Source organism: Pteropus vampyrus, unplaced genomic scaffold (genome assembly GCF_000151845.1).
Source record: "Pteropus vampyrus isolate Shadow unplaced genomic scaffold, Pvam_2.0 Scaffold109, whole genome shotgun sequence".
NCBI lineage: Eukaryota > Metazoa > Chordata > Mammalia > Chiroptera > Pteropodidae > Pteropus > Pteropus vampyrus.
Window position 1 is genome coordinate 1,913,842 of NW_011888890.1, and position 17,333 is coordinate 1,931,174.

The 17,333-nt window shown below is 42.6% G+C and overlaps 1 protein-coding gene and 1 long non-coding RNA gene across 2 annotated transcripts in view; both read right to left on the reverse strand.

Moving 5' to 3' along the window:
* TTC39B (tetratricopeptide repeat domain 39B) overlaps positions 1–15,118 on the reverse strand; it is a 137,132-nt gene extending 122,014 nt beyond the window's left edge. Inside the window, 2 exon segments of the mRNA XM_011365359.2 lie at positions 14,731–14,883; positions 14,885–15,118. Of these exon segments, the coding sequence (XP_011363661.1) occupies positions 14,731–14,883; positions 14,885–15,103 (372 nt within the window). The 5' untranslated portion in view covers positions 15,104–15,118.
* A 1,365-nt stretch (positions 15,119–16,483) lies between these two features.
* Positions 16,484–16,712, reverse strand: LOC111743211. Its single transcript, XR_002781603.1, has 2 exons — positions 16,672–16,712; positions 16,484–16,621 (listed from the first exon to the last, which is right to left on the reverse strand). It is a non-coding gene; the product is annotated as an uncharacterized LOC111743211 (long non-coding RNA).
* Between the last annotated feature and the right edge of the window lie 621 nt (positions 16,713–17,333).

The following is a 17,333-nucleotide window of genomic DNA, read 5'->3' on the forward strand; positions in this document are numbered from 1 at the left end:
AAAAAAAAACATAAACTTCTAAAAAAACTTTTTATTTAGAAAAAATTTCAAGCGTAAGAGAAGGTGCCAGAATAAGAGCAGTACAAAGAACGCCTGTGTACCACTTATTTAGATTCATCTATTGTTAACGTTTTAGCCCATTTGCTTTACAATCTGCTCTTTTCTATCCCTTCCTATCTCCTTTTCCCTTCTCTAGCTAGCTAGCTAGATTTTTTTTTTTTTCTGAACCACTGGAGAGTAAATTAAATGTGTTGCGGCCCTTTATCTCTAAGTACCTCAGTGTGTTCGTCCTAAAAATAAGAACATTCTCTTATTACATAACCACAGTACAGTTATCTACTTCAGTAAATTTTACTTTAAACTACTGTCCATATTACAGTTTTGTCAATTAACCCAAAAATTTTTCCTTACACCATTTTTCCCCCTACAGTACAGGAGCTGGTCTCAAGCCAACTGTTGCATCTGGCTGCCACAACTCCTTCACCTCCCTTAATCTGGAATATTTCCACAGCCATTCTTTGCCTTTTATGACACTGGCATTTTTGGAGAGTACAGCCCTCATATTTTTTTTTAAAAAAGAGAAACTTCTGTATTTAAAGTTTCTCTGATGTTTCCTCATGATTAGATTCAGGTTAGACTGCTAAACAAGGGACACTATGTCCTTGTCGGGTCATTTATATCTGGAGGCGCAGACGTCATCTGCCTCCACTGGTGATATTAATTTTGATTACCTGGTCAAGGTGTTGTCTGATTTCTCCATTTGCATAGTTACTATTTTTGTCTTGCAAGTAATAAGGAATCTGTGGTGAGACAGTGGAAGACCAGGTAAATATCATGCCCACACATAAATCTGCCCCTAGATTCAGCACCTCTAATAATGGCTGCCTGACTCGATCTTTACTATAATAACTGAAAACTGATTTCCTAATTCCAATAGAAAACTCCTTCCACTTTTACCAACCGGCCTTTTGCATTCTACTGAAAGTAAAAGGCCTTCTGTCTCCCCTATTTATCTATCTAGTTATTTATCATCAATATGGATTTCACGGATGCCTATTATTTAAAATGGTCTGTAATACATTGTCCTTAATTATTTTCATGCTCAAATTGTCACAAATTTGGCCTATGCAACTTTTAAATTTCTCACTATTTACCCCTCTGAGCAAATTCTCATACCTAGAACTTGCTTATTATGAGAATTCCGTTTGCCAAAGAAAAGGTTAAGGCACACCTAAACTTTAGAATGAGACTCAATTATTTTTTCTGATTTTCCTAATGAAAACTGAAGGATGCCACTGACTTACATACTTGACACACCAATGTGTACTACCAAATAGACTTACTAAAATGAGAATATTCTGAAAATAAAGAACTACCAAAATTAAGAAGCTGAGAAACAGCTAGAGACAACAAAATGAGTCAACCATCATAGAGTTTTAGTCAGTCATAACAGAAATTTGAGGAACTTCGGCACATTTCACAAAAATAGGAGTTTCTGTGTGCCTAACAGATTTGTGGCTACAGAGAAAGTGATTTGACTTGGGGTGAGAATTAGTTAACCCCTTAAGATACACTTGTGCAAGATCCAAAAGGCTGAGAACATCTTTCTGCCCCTTTCAGGTCTTTTTCTGCTGTCAAGCAAGGCTGAGGAAATGGGGGTTGTTTCAACAGCAGTGCTCCAGCATCCACATATAAAAGGCAATAACAGCAGAAGTTTCTCAATTCCAGCTTCCTGATCCCTGAATCACAGCTATTGCAAAGTACTGTGAACTCTTAAAGCTCTAGAATCATCAGCCACAGAACAGGAGTACCTCCCCTAATGGGTCAGTTCTGGATAGGACTGAAGATCAGTCTCGGTGGCCCAGCCTAGAACAACTCCTTTGGCCCCTCCAGGCATTTTGTAAACACCTAATTCCCTTCTTAAACTCTGGTGACTTAAACTACCTACAACAGTTTCAACTTTCTGCACCGAAACCTGATAGAGTGAGACAGATGACAGAGAAGAGAATAAACAAACGAGATAATATAGATTATGACCACCATCTAAGAGGAACTAAGCAGGATACGTAATAGAAAAAGGAGGGAGGCTGCTTTGAAGATGGAACCTGAGGAAAGCCACACCTGGAACCTGATCTTTAAAATGAGGAAGGAAAGCTAAGGAGCTAGTCATGTGAAGGGCGGGTGAAGTCTGCCTGGCTGGAGGAATACCCATGTAAGAGCTCTATGGTGGGAAAGAACTGGGCATGTTCAAGACACACCTGCCAGCAGCCAGGGTGTTTACAGCAGAGGGGCAAAGGGAAGACGGGCAGGAGGTGAGCTGGAGGAGGAAGGCTAAAGCCAGACCACAGAGACCACAGGAAGAAATGTGGGTTTTGTTCTAAATATTACAGAAGGCCACTAAAGTTTTAAGCAGGGGAGTAGCACGTACGAATGTTTGTACAGGAGCACTTGGGCTGCAGAGTAGACAGTGGACTGCAGACGGCAAAGAGGAGTTGAGAGGCCAGTTGGGAAGCTCTCCTAGAGGTGTGGGTATGAGGAGGCAGTGGTGTAGACTGGGGAGCTGGTAGTGGAGATAAACAGGAGGGGCCAATATGCAGTAAGGAGCCAAGTTCTGCAGGTAGATCAACAGGACTAGCTGACAGAGGTGTGCGGCAAAAGAAAGGTAAATTGAGGGGAACAGAAAGAGAAAATGAAGGATGAGGCACGTGGTGGGCTTTTTTGGTTGAGCAATCCTGTTTCAGATTGTTCCTCCAAAGCCTTGTGTTTGCTCCTGAAATAATTACGGAAAGGACAATTGTCTCTAAATTGCCATATTTGAAACGGAATGTTTTACAGTCTTTAACAAAGAAATAGGAGTTCATTTAAGCATGTCCCTCAGATGAGCCTAATCTATTGCCAAGTGAAACCTGCTTCCCCAGGTTCTGACTTGGACAGGACTTGTGTACATCAAAAGGGGGAACTGTTATTTAAGTTAATATTTAACCTCCTCCTCCTCCATAAACTACAAAGGGAGGTAAAAGCAGGTAAGTCTTGAAAAGAAAACAGTGATTCTTTCTAAGCTAATAGCTTTACTTTTTAAATTTCAAATATAATTAGTGATATGATTAGACTTGTGGAGCCTAGCAAAGTCATCTCTACTATTTATGAAATCAAAGTAGGTTTGACACGTGTCTGATGGAAAAAAATTCCAAGAATCTCAATTTTTCTATTTGAAAAGTGGGGAGGAATACCACATATGCACATTACTAAATAATTGCTATTACTAAATAAACAAATTGTTAGAAATGTGAACACTTAAGGCTTCTAAAAGCATTAAGTGTATGAATAAATTATAATCATCTCATTTTGTGAATGCTCCCTATCTGCCCCAGCTAGACTGCATGTGCTATTTCACTTAGCCCACTGCAAGAGTGATAAAGTTGTGGCTCCAAGTACCCTGCCCATGGTTAGGGGACATCTACCACTCCAAAAGGACATCTACACTGTTTGTATTTTAAAATAAAAACAAAAACAAAACCTTCCCTCCCAAACTAGTTCTTAAAATTGATATCAGCAAATGAATATTTAACATTAAGATGTTCAATATGGCTAGTTGCACTATTCGATATAATCTTACTGTGATTCTTTCCTGCCCTGTAAAATTCAAGCCATCTGAATGTACTGATAAAAAGCAAAATATACACATAGATGCTACTCAAATTAATGGCTACAACTAAGCATTTACAATATGGCAGGCACCAAGAAAGGGGCCAGGGACTCACACAGTGACTCTATGAGGTGGGCATTAGAATCCCAATTTGACTGATGAGAGACTGAAGCTCATAGAGAGATTAAATAACTCACCCATGGTCACACTGCCAGCAAGTGGCAGAATCCAACAAATGTCTGCTAACCTGAAAGTTTACCCATGTTCTTTTCTCTTTCTCACATGCCTTCCCAGGAACAGACACGAATCTGAAATCCAGAGGTGCCTGAAAAGAGACTGATTTTGTTGGACTCTTTGTCGTACTTGAGACTTTAGCTATGGTGACAGTCCCTTCTATTCAACTGTTAATGGCTTAGAAATGCAACTGCTTGTTCATCTTTCTAGCAGAAAGCTAAACATAGCTTAGCTTAGTTGGATAAATAGCATATGCCTTGGGGAATGAACCAGAAAAACAGGGAAAACCATCATCCATACACACAATACATGTATTGCAAACAGGACAAATTATTCATTTGGACGGGGTAATTCATGCAGCCCTCAAGGCTCTCTTCTGATGTCGCAGTGGAAGAGTCAAGCCAAGCACTGACCAAATGTACCCTGCTCCCCGCAATCTCTCTTTTTTGATACCTCACACTTTAGTTTTATCCCCATCATATATAATGGCTGCTCATTTTTATTCTGCCTGGGAAATCCTATTTTATCATAGTGATTTTTAATTTTTCAATTAATTTAAGTGCAAAAAATATATTGAGGTGAGAGCAAATAGGCACAAGGAAGCTTTATGGGGCAATGAAAATGTTCTTAAATTGATTGTGGTGATGGCTGTTCAACTCTGTAAATTTACTAAAAATTATTGAATTCTACCTTTAAAAGGAGTGAATTTACAGCATGTAAATTATACCTCAATAAAGCTCTGTTTTAAGTATATTGAGATCATGCTAATAGATTATGGAGGTAAATTCTCCTTTCTGGTTGAAAGAATAAAAATATCACACTGCTAGAAAGCATTAAAGGGCATTCCTTTGCTGCTTTCTATGAGGCAAAGGGCCACCCTTTCCTTCTGAAACACCAGGGCGCCTACATCCCATCCCTGTTGGGTATCATAGCACCTATGCTGAAAGAGGAATATTCCTCCTTCCAGGCAGCCAGGAATGGTAAATAGTTATTGAGCACCTGGAAGGGAGGAAAGAAGGGAAGACTATCTGGAAAGGCTGGAGAAGTGGTACCCTAAGAGAAGTCTTAAATGCTGAAGAGAATTGGCCATATGAGGGAATGGCACATGAAAAAGCTGGGAAGTGAGAAAGGACTGACCTTTTGGGAGATGAGGTATGGAAGGGGAACTACGAGCACTTCAGCATGGTTGATGTTAAAGGTTATGTTAGGGCTGCGAACTTCTGGGAACCACCCAGACCTACTGAATAAGAATATTTTGTGGGAGGACCTAGAAAAATGCATCTTAACAAGCCACGCATTCCTTTAACTCGATGATCTGTGCACACCTAAGTGTGAAGTTGACCCTAAGCAAGGCCTTATATGCCATGCTAAAGAGTCTGCATAGCACCTCAAAGGCAATGAGAAGCTGTGAAGAGATTTTAAGCAGCAATGTGAGAATGGACTTGAATTTTAGAAAGAGCAGTATGACATGGCACATTGCTTTGGGGTGGGGCAGGAAACCTGGAGCCCCCTCCAGGGTCCAGAAATGCACATACACTGTCATCTCCTTTACCTTTTAACCTCTTACACTAAGTAACGAGAACAAACATACCTTTTACAGGTCAAAGTCTCCAACTGACATCTAGGTGCAGGGTGAAAAATCTATAAGGAGCATTATGATATTCACTAATGTTAATGAGGGGACCCTCCCACACAACAAAATGTTTGGAGAAACCAGAGGTTACCACTCATACTATTTAGGTGTTGATTGGCAAAAGCTATTTTCAAAATGTGTAAGGACTATAAATTTTCAGCATTGACCCAGCTGGAGGCCTGAGAGATATCTTCATCTGTCTTACATGAATCAGAGTTTTGCAGGACCCTAGATGGGCTGACCTTTATATAATGCCAGCTCCTTATAGGGTTGGGAAAATGGTGTCGACCATCCACATCCTGCAGCCTTGATAATATTAGTGCTAAGAGCCAACATTGCTGAACACCCCACATGCTAAACAAGTTATAGGGCTTTAATCTTCACAATAACCCGCTGAGGTAAGTTCTATTATCTCCAATTTACAGATGAACAAGCTGAAGCTTAAAGAGATGAACTTATCCAAGGCTGTACACGGAGGAGTAAGAATTCAAATCGATGTCGATCTGACTACAGAACTTGTACAGTACCACTTTATGGGATGTATCAAATAGATTTATATGTTTTCCTAGTTTTTAATGCCAATGTGAGTATTAAAGAAATAAGAAAATCTAATTACAACACATTATAAATTATGTATAGCCCTAGAAATCACCTAGTGTAAGAAAATCTAATTTATAACACATTATAAACAAATTATGTATAGCCCTAGAAATCACCTAGTGTAAGGATCAGCAAACTTTTTCCATAAAGGACCTATAAATATTTAGGCCATGTGGACCATATGTTCTGTGTCCCAACTACCCAATCTGCATTGTAGTGCAGAAGCAGCCATAGGCAACACCTAAATGAATAAGTGTGGCTGTATCCAAAAAAAACTTTATTCACAAAAACAGGCAAGAGGCAGACAGGCTACATTTGGCCTTCCAGCGAAGTTTGTTGTCCTGTGACCCAGGGGAAAGGGCAGCGAATATAAAGGAAGAGCGCTTGGCTTCTAACCCCGATTCCGTGCCTAGGCAAGATAAGTGAGTGATCTTGGGCCAGTCAGTTCCTGTTTCTAGAACGTGTTCTTTTGCAGAATTTTCTTCTCAATTAACTGCAAAATAAGGTGAAACTATACTTGAACACTCTAAAATATCCACATCAGATTCTTAAGCAAACCCATAAATAAAGAACGGTGGCAGCAATATCCTAAGATAAACCACAAGGGAAAAGAGAACTGGAATTTTAAGAGTACTTCTATGTGCCAGGTGCTTATAAAACAGAATCTTATCTCATCTTCATCGCTAACCTTGTGAGATAGGTATTTTCCCATTTTATAAATGAAGAGCATCAGACAAGTTAAGTAATATGCTAAAGATCACACAGCAAATGAGGAGCCAGAATCTGAACCCAAGCTGGCCACTCCTCACAAGCTCCATACTGCTCTGTGCCAGTGGGTAGATGTTCTTGGCCAACAAATACTTGACTTTGCATAGATGATGACATATGAGTACTTCTCAGAGGCTGTCAGGGAGTCAGGCCTCATTCTTTCATTCTCTCTTCAGGACTCTCTCACTCTGTCACCCATCTTTCCTGCCAGCTCTCAAAAAGATCATACCCGATTTGGCCTGAAAAATTATGTGAGAATCTAAAGTTTGTTTCCTTTAGTTCTAAGTGGAAGGACTGTGACTCATAAGTAGGAAAAAAAGACCAGGAATCCCAGAAGTCTAGGACAAAATGGTCTAAGGAAGCAGAAAGAGAGAAAAGAAGGACTGAGGAGCCCCTCACAGAACTCTGCCTGGTTCTGCTGACCACACCAGAGTGGTGGGTCAGTGTGGTTCTGTAGCTCAGAACTCAGCCGAGAGTAAGAATCTATGTGATGAAACATACGCCCACGGAATTACACTAACGTATCTGATTGTCTCCTTAACCCCTGCATTGCATTTACACTCATCAGTTTAAAACTGTACTTTGGAAATGGGGATGGGGAAAGAGAAAGTGAAACTAAGAAATGGGGTCATCATTACTTTCTTCATTGAGAGAGAGAGAGAGAGAGAAAGAGAGAGAGAGAGAGAGAGAGAGAGAGAGAAACATTCCACAAAGATAGGAGGATACATGTATCTTTCCACTGTCAAAAAGGAGGGGAAAAAACCAAACTCCTTAACTGAGAGTTCGAGGTCTATCGAAATCTGCAGGTACAGACACAGCACCGCTCTCTTGCCTTAACCATATAACTCTCTCACATGCTCTGCTCCAGCACGATGGCCTCCATCATGCTTCATCCATGCCTGAGCATATTTCCTCTGCTGCTCCCTCTGCCTAAAGGAATGAAGGTATGATATGCTCCATCACTGCCTGCTGAAATTCCACCCCTCAAAGTCCAGATCAAATGTCACCTAGATCACAGATGTCAAAGGTGAGAACTTCAGAAACAGATCAGTAATGTCAATTCCTTCATGTAACCTATGGGGAAACCAAGGCGCACAAAGGTTAAGTCACACAGCTGGGCAATAAAGGCTTGCTCTGGAAATCAAATCAGCTGGCCTGGGTAGGGGCATGCCCTTGTAATTACGTCTCAGTGACTGCCCTGTGACAGCTTTCTTCTCCTTCTTCTAACGTGGAGTGTAGGGGAGAGTACAAGGAGAGTGTAAGCAGACCTGGAGCACCAGGTCTGCTTACACTCTCCTTGTACTCTCCCCTACACTCCACGTTAGAGTTTGTGTCCGCATTCCTACCGTCTACTCCAGAGGGGTCAAAACCATACCTTACCTATCGTGTTATCCCAGAAATTAACTACCTTTGCATATACTGGGCCTTGAGTGGGCTGTTAACAGTCCTTGAACAAACAAAAAACAAAACAAAACAAAATACCAGAAAACCACGGGCTTCCCCACATCTGGTCTTATCTCCCTTCAGTCAGCCTCCATGTACTGCCAGAGGGAATCACCTACCTACAGTCTGATCTCTCCACACTTCTCAACTTAAACCCTTAAATACACACCATGATATCCACAGTTTGGAAATTGAAAGAATTGGAACGGCCCTTCCTACCCCTCCAGTATTGTCCTCTGCCACCCAGAGCACCACAAGCTCTCCCTCGCCTCTGTACCTTATGCCTGCTATCTCCTCTCCCTTGAGACACACTTTAAGAGTTCCCTGGTGCCCAACTCTCTTCTTCATGGCTAAGCTTTACTCATCTTGCAAAACCCAGAATTTCTAAGAAATGACCTCATATAGGAAATCATCCCTGACTACCCATCCCCAAGTGATGTGCCCTCTTCTGTGCTCTCAAAGTACTCTGGATTCTCAGCACAGAGTGTTGCATCTATTTGTTTACACACCTGCCTCCATCCCCAACTAGACCATAACTTAGGGCAGGAGTTGTATTTGCCTCTCCAGCATCTAGCACAAAATTCAATACATTAAGTTAGACTCAATAATTCTTCTCATGTACTAGTTACAATCAGACCCAACAAATATATATGATATATACTGTTTCACTAGAGTATCTAAAACTATGTAGGCCCTATGTATATGTCAGCATAATAACAGCAATACTCAGGGGACATGTCCACAGCTCTCAACAAAAAAGCATTTACTATAAACCCACAGTCTTTAAATAAAGAGCTTAAGATGCATAATGGCATGAAGAACTGCCAGGTATTCAACACTTAAGGAGTCCCTCTGAAGAGGTATAGTGACCTAACTATTCAGCCAACCTGCCAGAGTAGCTCTGGGTACATGACCAATTTCCACTAAGTACAGGGGTGAAAGAAAAGAGCACTGTCACAGTCAGGGGCTAACAAAAGCCTTATGAAAAGGAAATCTCACAAGCACCCAGGCAAGTCCCTAGGTACTGTGCCTCTGGGAAGTGAGCACACAGTGACTTCAGGAGACCTACTCAAGATGGCCACTGGAGCACCTGAGACTAGGGGCTGCTGGACTGTCAACAGAGGGCTAGATGGAAACCATGAGTCTCACAGAATTCTGAGTATCAGATTCAAACTATGCATAATTAGTAACAGTACCCAAGGAAAAGGAACTAAGACAAGAAGGCAAACCAGCTAACTCAAGCATGAACTGATACCTGCCTAGAGGAGCATATCTGCACTACTGGACTTGAAAGGAAGGAAAGGGATACCTAGGTTTGGGGGGAGGGAAGAAGAAAATGAGAGTGAGTTCCACTGAGAAGTAGAGTTCCAAGAATAGATAAGATTTTAAGAGATTCAAGATTGAACATTTTAGAAAACTTGCCTGTTTGTTAACCTGAGCGGGAGTTGAGGCTGATGGTAAGCTGATACTATTTTTTCCTCCCACTAATACGCACGAACAATTATAAACACCCTTTTCAATTTTATCCACTCATAAACAAATGGCCATGCTCTCTCAGTAGGTCACAGGAGCGACAGGGGTGAGTTAATTCTGTGTGCAGTCTCTTCATATTCTCAACACTCACCTAAAGGGGGCAAGGTTCAACCCCAAACCTCTGCTGAAGTAACAGCACCTCCACCCAGCCACACAAGAACCCAGTATTATCACTGAATAGCTCATCCCTCCCACTGTCTCTCAAACAACCACCCAGGCAATTCCTCCTCCAAGTTCTCCTTGAGAAGTCCCTCAACTCTGGCCTCCTCTCAGATCCCACGGCCTCTGCTACACTTCGGTCCTTATCACGTCCCACATTAACTGTCGCAACAGCTTCTCGCCCTTTTTGATGCCACCTCCAAAATCTGGCTGCATCAACTTCGCCAGATTTATCTTCCTAAAATAAATACCATATCATACTTGCCTAGTTAAAAATGATGCAATAGCAAAGTCTCACCAGCTCTCCTTCCTCAGGCTGAATACTCTGCGGAACCAAGGGTATGCTCTCATTCTCGCTCATTTCAACTTCTACCCAGGCCTGAGCCTTATCCCACTTGCTACACCCAGCATAATCCTGTTTACCCTTCAAGATCCAGTTCAGACACCATGTCTTCTTTCAAGTCTTTGCCAACCCGTAAACTAGGGTGGCCAAATATCACTGTTTGCACCTGCTGTCCTGGGTAATTTCTGAAAGCTCCCCATTTACTCTCACAGTGCCCTACTGTGAATAATAAATTATATGGCCCTCCTCCCTAAAACCTATCCTGACCCAAAGATAGAACTAGTTACTTGTGTAACTGTGTCTTTTGCTATACTGTGTGTTCCTCCAGGCGATGATGCTGTCTCATCTTAGTATGCACTTGCAGCATCTAAAGACTGCTAGCACCTAAGAAAGGGCTCAGTGAACACTGGTGGAATGAAAGAATGAATCTGATTCTCAGAAAACTGTGGCAATCAATTTTATCTAAACTTCATCTAAAATTCTAAAGGAAAACATTTCTGAAACAGAATTAGATTTTAAAAGAAACAGGCCATGGAAAAATCTGTCACATAACCCATTTCTTTCCCTAATCCAGTGTTCTTCAACTTTTTTTCATTACTGCCCCCCTAAGAAGCCTTTTTAGACATTTTTTTCTAACCACACCCCCCATGAAATTTTAAAGCACAGAGATACATCTATACATAAAATGAGCAAGTATAGTTGACTTTTTATGCAATAATGGGTTCTGAATGACTAAATAAAAAATTCAAGTTAAATTAAAATTTTTTAAGCTATTAACATTAACTTCATAATTGTATTTGCTGAGTAACTTATGTAATTTTAATGTAAAATATAATATATCAAATTACATATGCAAATTACCAATTTCTACATAATAGAAATGTAACCAAATATTTAAAAGACATTCAAAACTTATTTTTCCAGCAAAGGTAAAACAATCAAAACTTTATCTTCTTTAAAGTTATTTTAGTAAAATTAACTCGTTTCATATGAGAAAATAATTTTTAATTTAACTAGCTGCCAGATATTCATTCAGATATTGTACTTCTTGACATAATTATTGGTGGAGTAAATAATTTTAATAGAATTAAACAATAAAATATAAACTATTTTTATTTAATTCTCAAATCCCACAAAAGCATGGAGAACCAAATATAAGCAACATCCAAAAGGCAGTCAATGGCAGCCCATAAATATGAAGAGGCCACCAAGAGAGAGATGACTTCAAGATCAAGTGACTGATGGTCCTCCAGTAATATCCATCTATTTGCCATAAGTTTGTAGTACAGATCTTGCATAATGTCAGTATATCTTGCATGAACTTGATGTCAGTGTTGTTTGTATAATACCCAAGAAAACCAAGCTTTGACGGGCCACACACTACTGTAATATCTAAGATGTTTTGGTAACCCTCCAGAACCAACTTTTTCCACCCTTAAGGTTGCAAGCCCTAACTTCTGTGTTCTCACATTTATTCTCCTAGCTCCTGTACAGGAAGGAAGGAAGGAAGGAAGGAAGCAAGGAAGGAAGGAAGGAAGGAAGGAAGGAAGGAAGGAAGGAAGGGAGGGAGGGAGGGAGGGAGGGAGGGAGGGAGGGAACACTCTATCCCACAGATACCATGAGAGCTCTTCTACTATAATCATCTTCTTGGTTACTTTGAAAGAAAAGGGACTCCCATATTATTAGCCCTTCTCCCAAAAAGGAGCTCCTTCCCCTCCAAAAGCACAGACTTCTAAAGGTGGAAGAACACTGAGGTCTCATCCAGCCCCTCCTTCTTCATATGAGGAAACTTAAAAGAACCCTGACAGGTTGAGAGATCAGCTCAATCAAGGTCATTTGTCTGTCTAGTTCACTGTTTTGGACAAGGTCATTTGTCTGTCTAGTTCACCGTTTTAGACAAGGTCTTTGTCTATCTAGTTCACTGTTCTATCTCCAGGCCAGCGCCAGACTTAGCATATAAGATGGTCAGATATTTGCACACAAAATGAAAAAATGGGGCAAATTAGTGACAGAGCTGAGAGCCCAGTTCACTTCTCCAACTACACCCTTTTACTTCCCTAGAGTATCAAATAGTGGCCACAAAGACTTGTGTTTGAAAAACTTCCTAGCAGAAATAAGCTATTTTAGTTCACATACACAGTAAAGTTGAAGAGCAAGGTCTTGTTCATTCATGTGCAGAGAACTTAGCCCATTGAAAGCTAGGGGCTGTCTGCAAATTAGTCAAGGATACCCAGTCTACAATGCACTACTTCTCACTTGCTTATTCTGCCTTGAGCTCTTTTCTAGAGTTCTTGTACACATGTCCTATCTCCCTCCCTGGGCTGAGAACCCTAGAGAGCCAAAACTGTGTCTTCTCTTTCTATTACCGAACATGGAATAGGGGCCTAATAGTTACTGAATTTAAAAAATGAAGTTACTGAATTTAAAAATGAATGAAAGATACGTCAAAAACTGAGAAATTAAGCAATATTCATTCATTCATTCATTCAAAAAAAAAGTATGTATTTACCAAGTATCTGTGTGCCAGGCTCCCTGCTGCTCCAAAACCTAAGCTCCCTAATGAAGCTAGAGCCCTTCTCCCTAGAATGCATGCTAATACATCGGTTCACTAAATGGACATAGCAGTGGACATAGCTGGGTGGCCATATGTCTCAATAGGCCCAGGACAGTCCCAGTTTATACCTACTGATCAAGCGTTAATTATTAACAGGATCCCCTTTCTTTCTTAATATCCTGGTCTAGAAAATTGTGTAGCCCTAAGTGTAGCAAATCTTTTTCAACAAGCATTAAGGATTCAAAACTTTCACTCTACATTTACTAGCTACTCCCTGTCTTGTTTCCTCATTTATAAGACAAGCATAATACTGATTAAACTAAATGATTATACATAAAGAAGCAGCTAGGGACGAGGCTGGGACATCAGATTGAGATCACACAGTAGAGAGCCCTGCATGTCAGGTACTTAATGTAATATACAACAGAGAGCCATGAAAACTTTTGAGGAATGGAGTGAATGTGTGGTTAAAACATCAAAGAAGTGTTACTACCTTGATTACAGAAAAGAACTAAGGGGAAATGAAAAAGAACTGACTCTGTGACAACCAAAAAGACAGCCCAAAGCTATAGATAAAGTTTGTCACAGATTAAAATAGCAACAACTGTGCATTTGCCTTTATGAGTAGTTTAAAAGTTTCAACAATAAATAGATGTACTTGAGCAAACTCTAGTTTATTGGTCTGTGGTGTTGGTATCTTCATTGCAAAAGACAGGCCGTAAGGAAGGTTCTGGACAGCCAGACTGGCCCTCTTGTCTTCCAGTCACATAAAGGAGCTGTGATTCAGTTTTGTTTTGTTTTTATTTTAATGTTCATTGTCAGGAGTTGACCGACATTGAAGAGATGGACAGGAATCTTAACCGGCCTCCTCCAGATCTTCCACTATTGCATCATTTGAAACTAAGCCTCCTCAGGCAGCGACTTGTAAAATTCAAGTCAGGTAAAATGGCAGCAACGGCAGCTGTGGGTGCTGCTGCGCTGCCACCGGCCTCAACTTCAAGCTCAAGAGAACGCGTCTCCCCGGAGCTACCAAGCGCTGAAAGGAACAATCAATAAATCAACAGGTCGGGTGCGCCTGCCCGTGGGTGCTCAAAGTCGGGCGCGCCGGCCACAGGAGGAAGTGGCCAATTATTTAAATACAGTTGGGACAGTCAGCCTTCTGGAGTCGGTTTTCGTAGTGCCTTCTCTCCGTCTATACCACTGACACTGGGAACCTACTTGGGAGAGGCCCGTGCCCTGTGGACGGAGGGGAAAGCACCAATTCCAGGGCTGCTGCTCTGGTCCCCTCACCCTCCGGCCCCTAAGCAGCCCGTGCTGACACCCCTTCTCTCATCAAGCCTTTTCGGTTCGGCCACCAGGAAACTTCCATAGAAGGTGAGACTCTCACGCAAGAGACGGTTCCACAAACCCCTGAGGACCAGTGTCTGGACTTAGGGGTCAGACTTCATAAAGCTCACATGTCTCCGCAGAGGCTCAGAACAGCTCAGTGCTGCGAGTCCTGCGCTCCCGCGCGCTCACATCCATCCACCCGCGGACCGGACGTGGTGTCCTCCAGCCTCCCGACCCCATAGGGCCAGCGCCCCAAACCACGGCACCACCTCCGCTCCAAGAGCCGCAGAGGCCCCCCGCAATCCCGCGGCAACAGATCTCCCAAGGTGGGTGCCCAGACCTGCGGCCCCTTCTCCTTCCTCCAGGCGGGAGTCTGGTTGCCAGTCTCAAGCTGGGACTTTGGGGGCGGGACCTTGGCGGTCCGCGCCAGACTCGCTCACCCCTCCCCGGCTCCAGAGGCAGTGCCTTCACCCGCCACCGGCCAGTACCTCGTCGGCTTCCAGCTCTGCTCCGTTGCCTACGAGCGCCATGTTCCTCCTACGCCCGCTGCCGCCCAAAAACCAAGAAAGGAGCGTAAAGTCAACCCCGTCTCCTCGCTCCGGGCTCAGCCCAGCGCCAGTGAGGGAGGACCCAGGCGGACCCCGCCTTCCCGCCGGCTCCCGGGCGGGGCCAGAGCGCTGCCAAGCGAGCACTTTCCCCGCCCCTGGCGCCCGCCGACCCGCGGAGCATCCATTTCTCTTTGCCACAAGCTCCGCCCCCCATAGGCCTCGCCCCGCCCTCCAACGGGTTCCGACTGGAGCAGCCAGCCAACCGTTCTCCCCAGCCGGCATCCGCCTGGGACCCCCACGTGGTTGGGGTCATCCCGGGGCAGAGTTGCCTCGTGGGCGGAGTCACCTCGCACACCAAGACTTCGCCGGTCTGCCTAGCCTCTGGGAGGGTATGTGAGGTTTCCGCTTCCTGCACTCTGCAGAGTACCAAGAGATGAGGCCAGGGTCAAAGCTGCGCTACCCCTGAGGCCCATGAAGCGTCCACTTGGTCCTTGGGCCGATGACAGTCCGCTTCCCGCGCAGGTGGACACTGTGTGCTGTAGCCAGAGTGCCTCGGGTCACTGTCACTGGTCACCCAGAGACCTTTGGTCAGGGTCACCGTCTTCTGTATATGTTTGAAAACTAAAAGAAAAACCACGAGACAGATATACTACTTAGAGCTCCTCTACCCCTCCTCCCACTACCTTGCCACTTTTATGTCTCTATAGCATCCCACCCTGACCTCTTTTGTCTCCCCAAATATATATGTATAATTCGTGCTTGCACTATAAGCTCCATAAATGTAGGGATGTTGTCTGTCTTCTTCAAGGCTGTATCCCCAGCACCTTGAAGAGTGCCTTGCACCTAGTAGGCGATCAACAGATATTTGTTGACTGAGTTTAGATGTTGATTCTTGCTTCTAACATGTAAAATAACCAAACTATCCAACTGGTAAATTAAAAGCTATATTTTAGGGGGGCTTTATCAGATTCATTTTGCATACAATAAAATTCACCAAGTTTAAGTGTATAATTTGATGACAGTTTACAAAACACCGTCCCATCGTAATATAGAACACCCCGAAAGTTCCTTGTGCCCCTTTGCTCTAATTTCCTACCCCCGGTCCCTGGCAACCAGTGATTTGCTTTCGATCACCATCATTTTGCCTTTTCTAGAGTTTCATATAAATTAAATCATAGAATATGTGGTCTTTTGTGTCTGGCTCATGAAAGACTATTTAATGGTCATCTAGTGATAATTATAAAAACAGCTAACACTTATTGAGTACTTTCTATATGCCAGAAGTATGCTAAGCCCTTTGCATATATTATCTTATTTACCCTTCATAACTATGAAGTATGCTAAGCCCTTTGCATATATTATCTTATTTACCCTTCATAACCCCATGAAGTAGGTACTGTTAACTTACAAATGAGTAAACCAGATGAGCAAACTGAAGGCTCAGCAAGTTTAAGTAATTTGCTTGACGTCAGACAGCTATTAAGTAAGTAGGGATGCAAGAATCTAAACACCAGCAGTCTGACTGGAGGGCGTGCCTGGTAACCATTGCCCTGCATTTCTTCTAACCACCCACCCTCTTTTTCTCCCTACTTGTTTCTGTAGAGCAGCTGCCTGCACATGTCTATTACACACATTTTCAGTGAGTCACCTTTGCATCCTTGAAACTTGCTCTACAATTTTTTTTCTATTTTTCCCCCCTCTTTAATTCGCCCCCCGCCCCTACTTCCACCCCTGACCTACGGATGTTGCCATTTCCCGTTAAGAACTGGATCTCCGAAGGCAAGGGATCTCCTCCCACTCGCTCGCTGAGGGCACCCGGGGCCTGGCGCACCTGGGGCCTGGCACCCCTGGAGCACACGGGGTTGGGGGGGCCTGGCATACACGGAGTATGGTCCGTGGCTCCACCTGGGTGTAAACCCAGGACCTTCTGCGTGTAAAGCAGACGTGCTAACCACTACATTATGGAGTCACCCCTTGCTCTACAATTTTGATGAGTCACTATGTAAATTTATACTAGAAAAATAAAATGGTTTTTAGCCCATAAACAACATGAAAAATGGGTTAGATTGTAATGATGGTTGCACAATTCTATGAATTTACTACAAATCATGAATTATATACTTATAATGGAGGAATTTTATAGTTCTATACATTATATCTCAATAAAACCTTTTTAAAAACTTGTTAACACACTCTTTGGGTACTCTTAGAATCAGATACATGGGGCTAGAAGGGACCTAGAGATCACTTAATTCCAGTACCCCTGAAAGTTTCCATTCCTCCCCCCAGCCTCCTGTTTATGCTTCACTTTCTGAGGTTAGATTTCCTGTGGAGGTCCAGATTCTACTCTGTATTACCAACACATAATTCTGTTTTGTAAAGTTCATTAGTTCTTAAATTAATATCACATCTTTCGAAGTGAACCCATCTCACTGGTGGCTTTTTCCTCCCCCATATTTTTAATTTCTTACTTGTCATACTTACGAATTTTAACTCCTCAAATTTTGAAGATACAAAAAAAACTTGGCTCTAATTAGTGACAT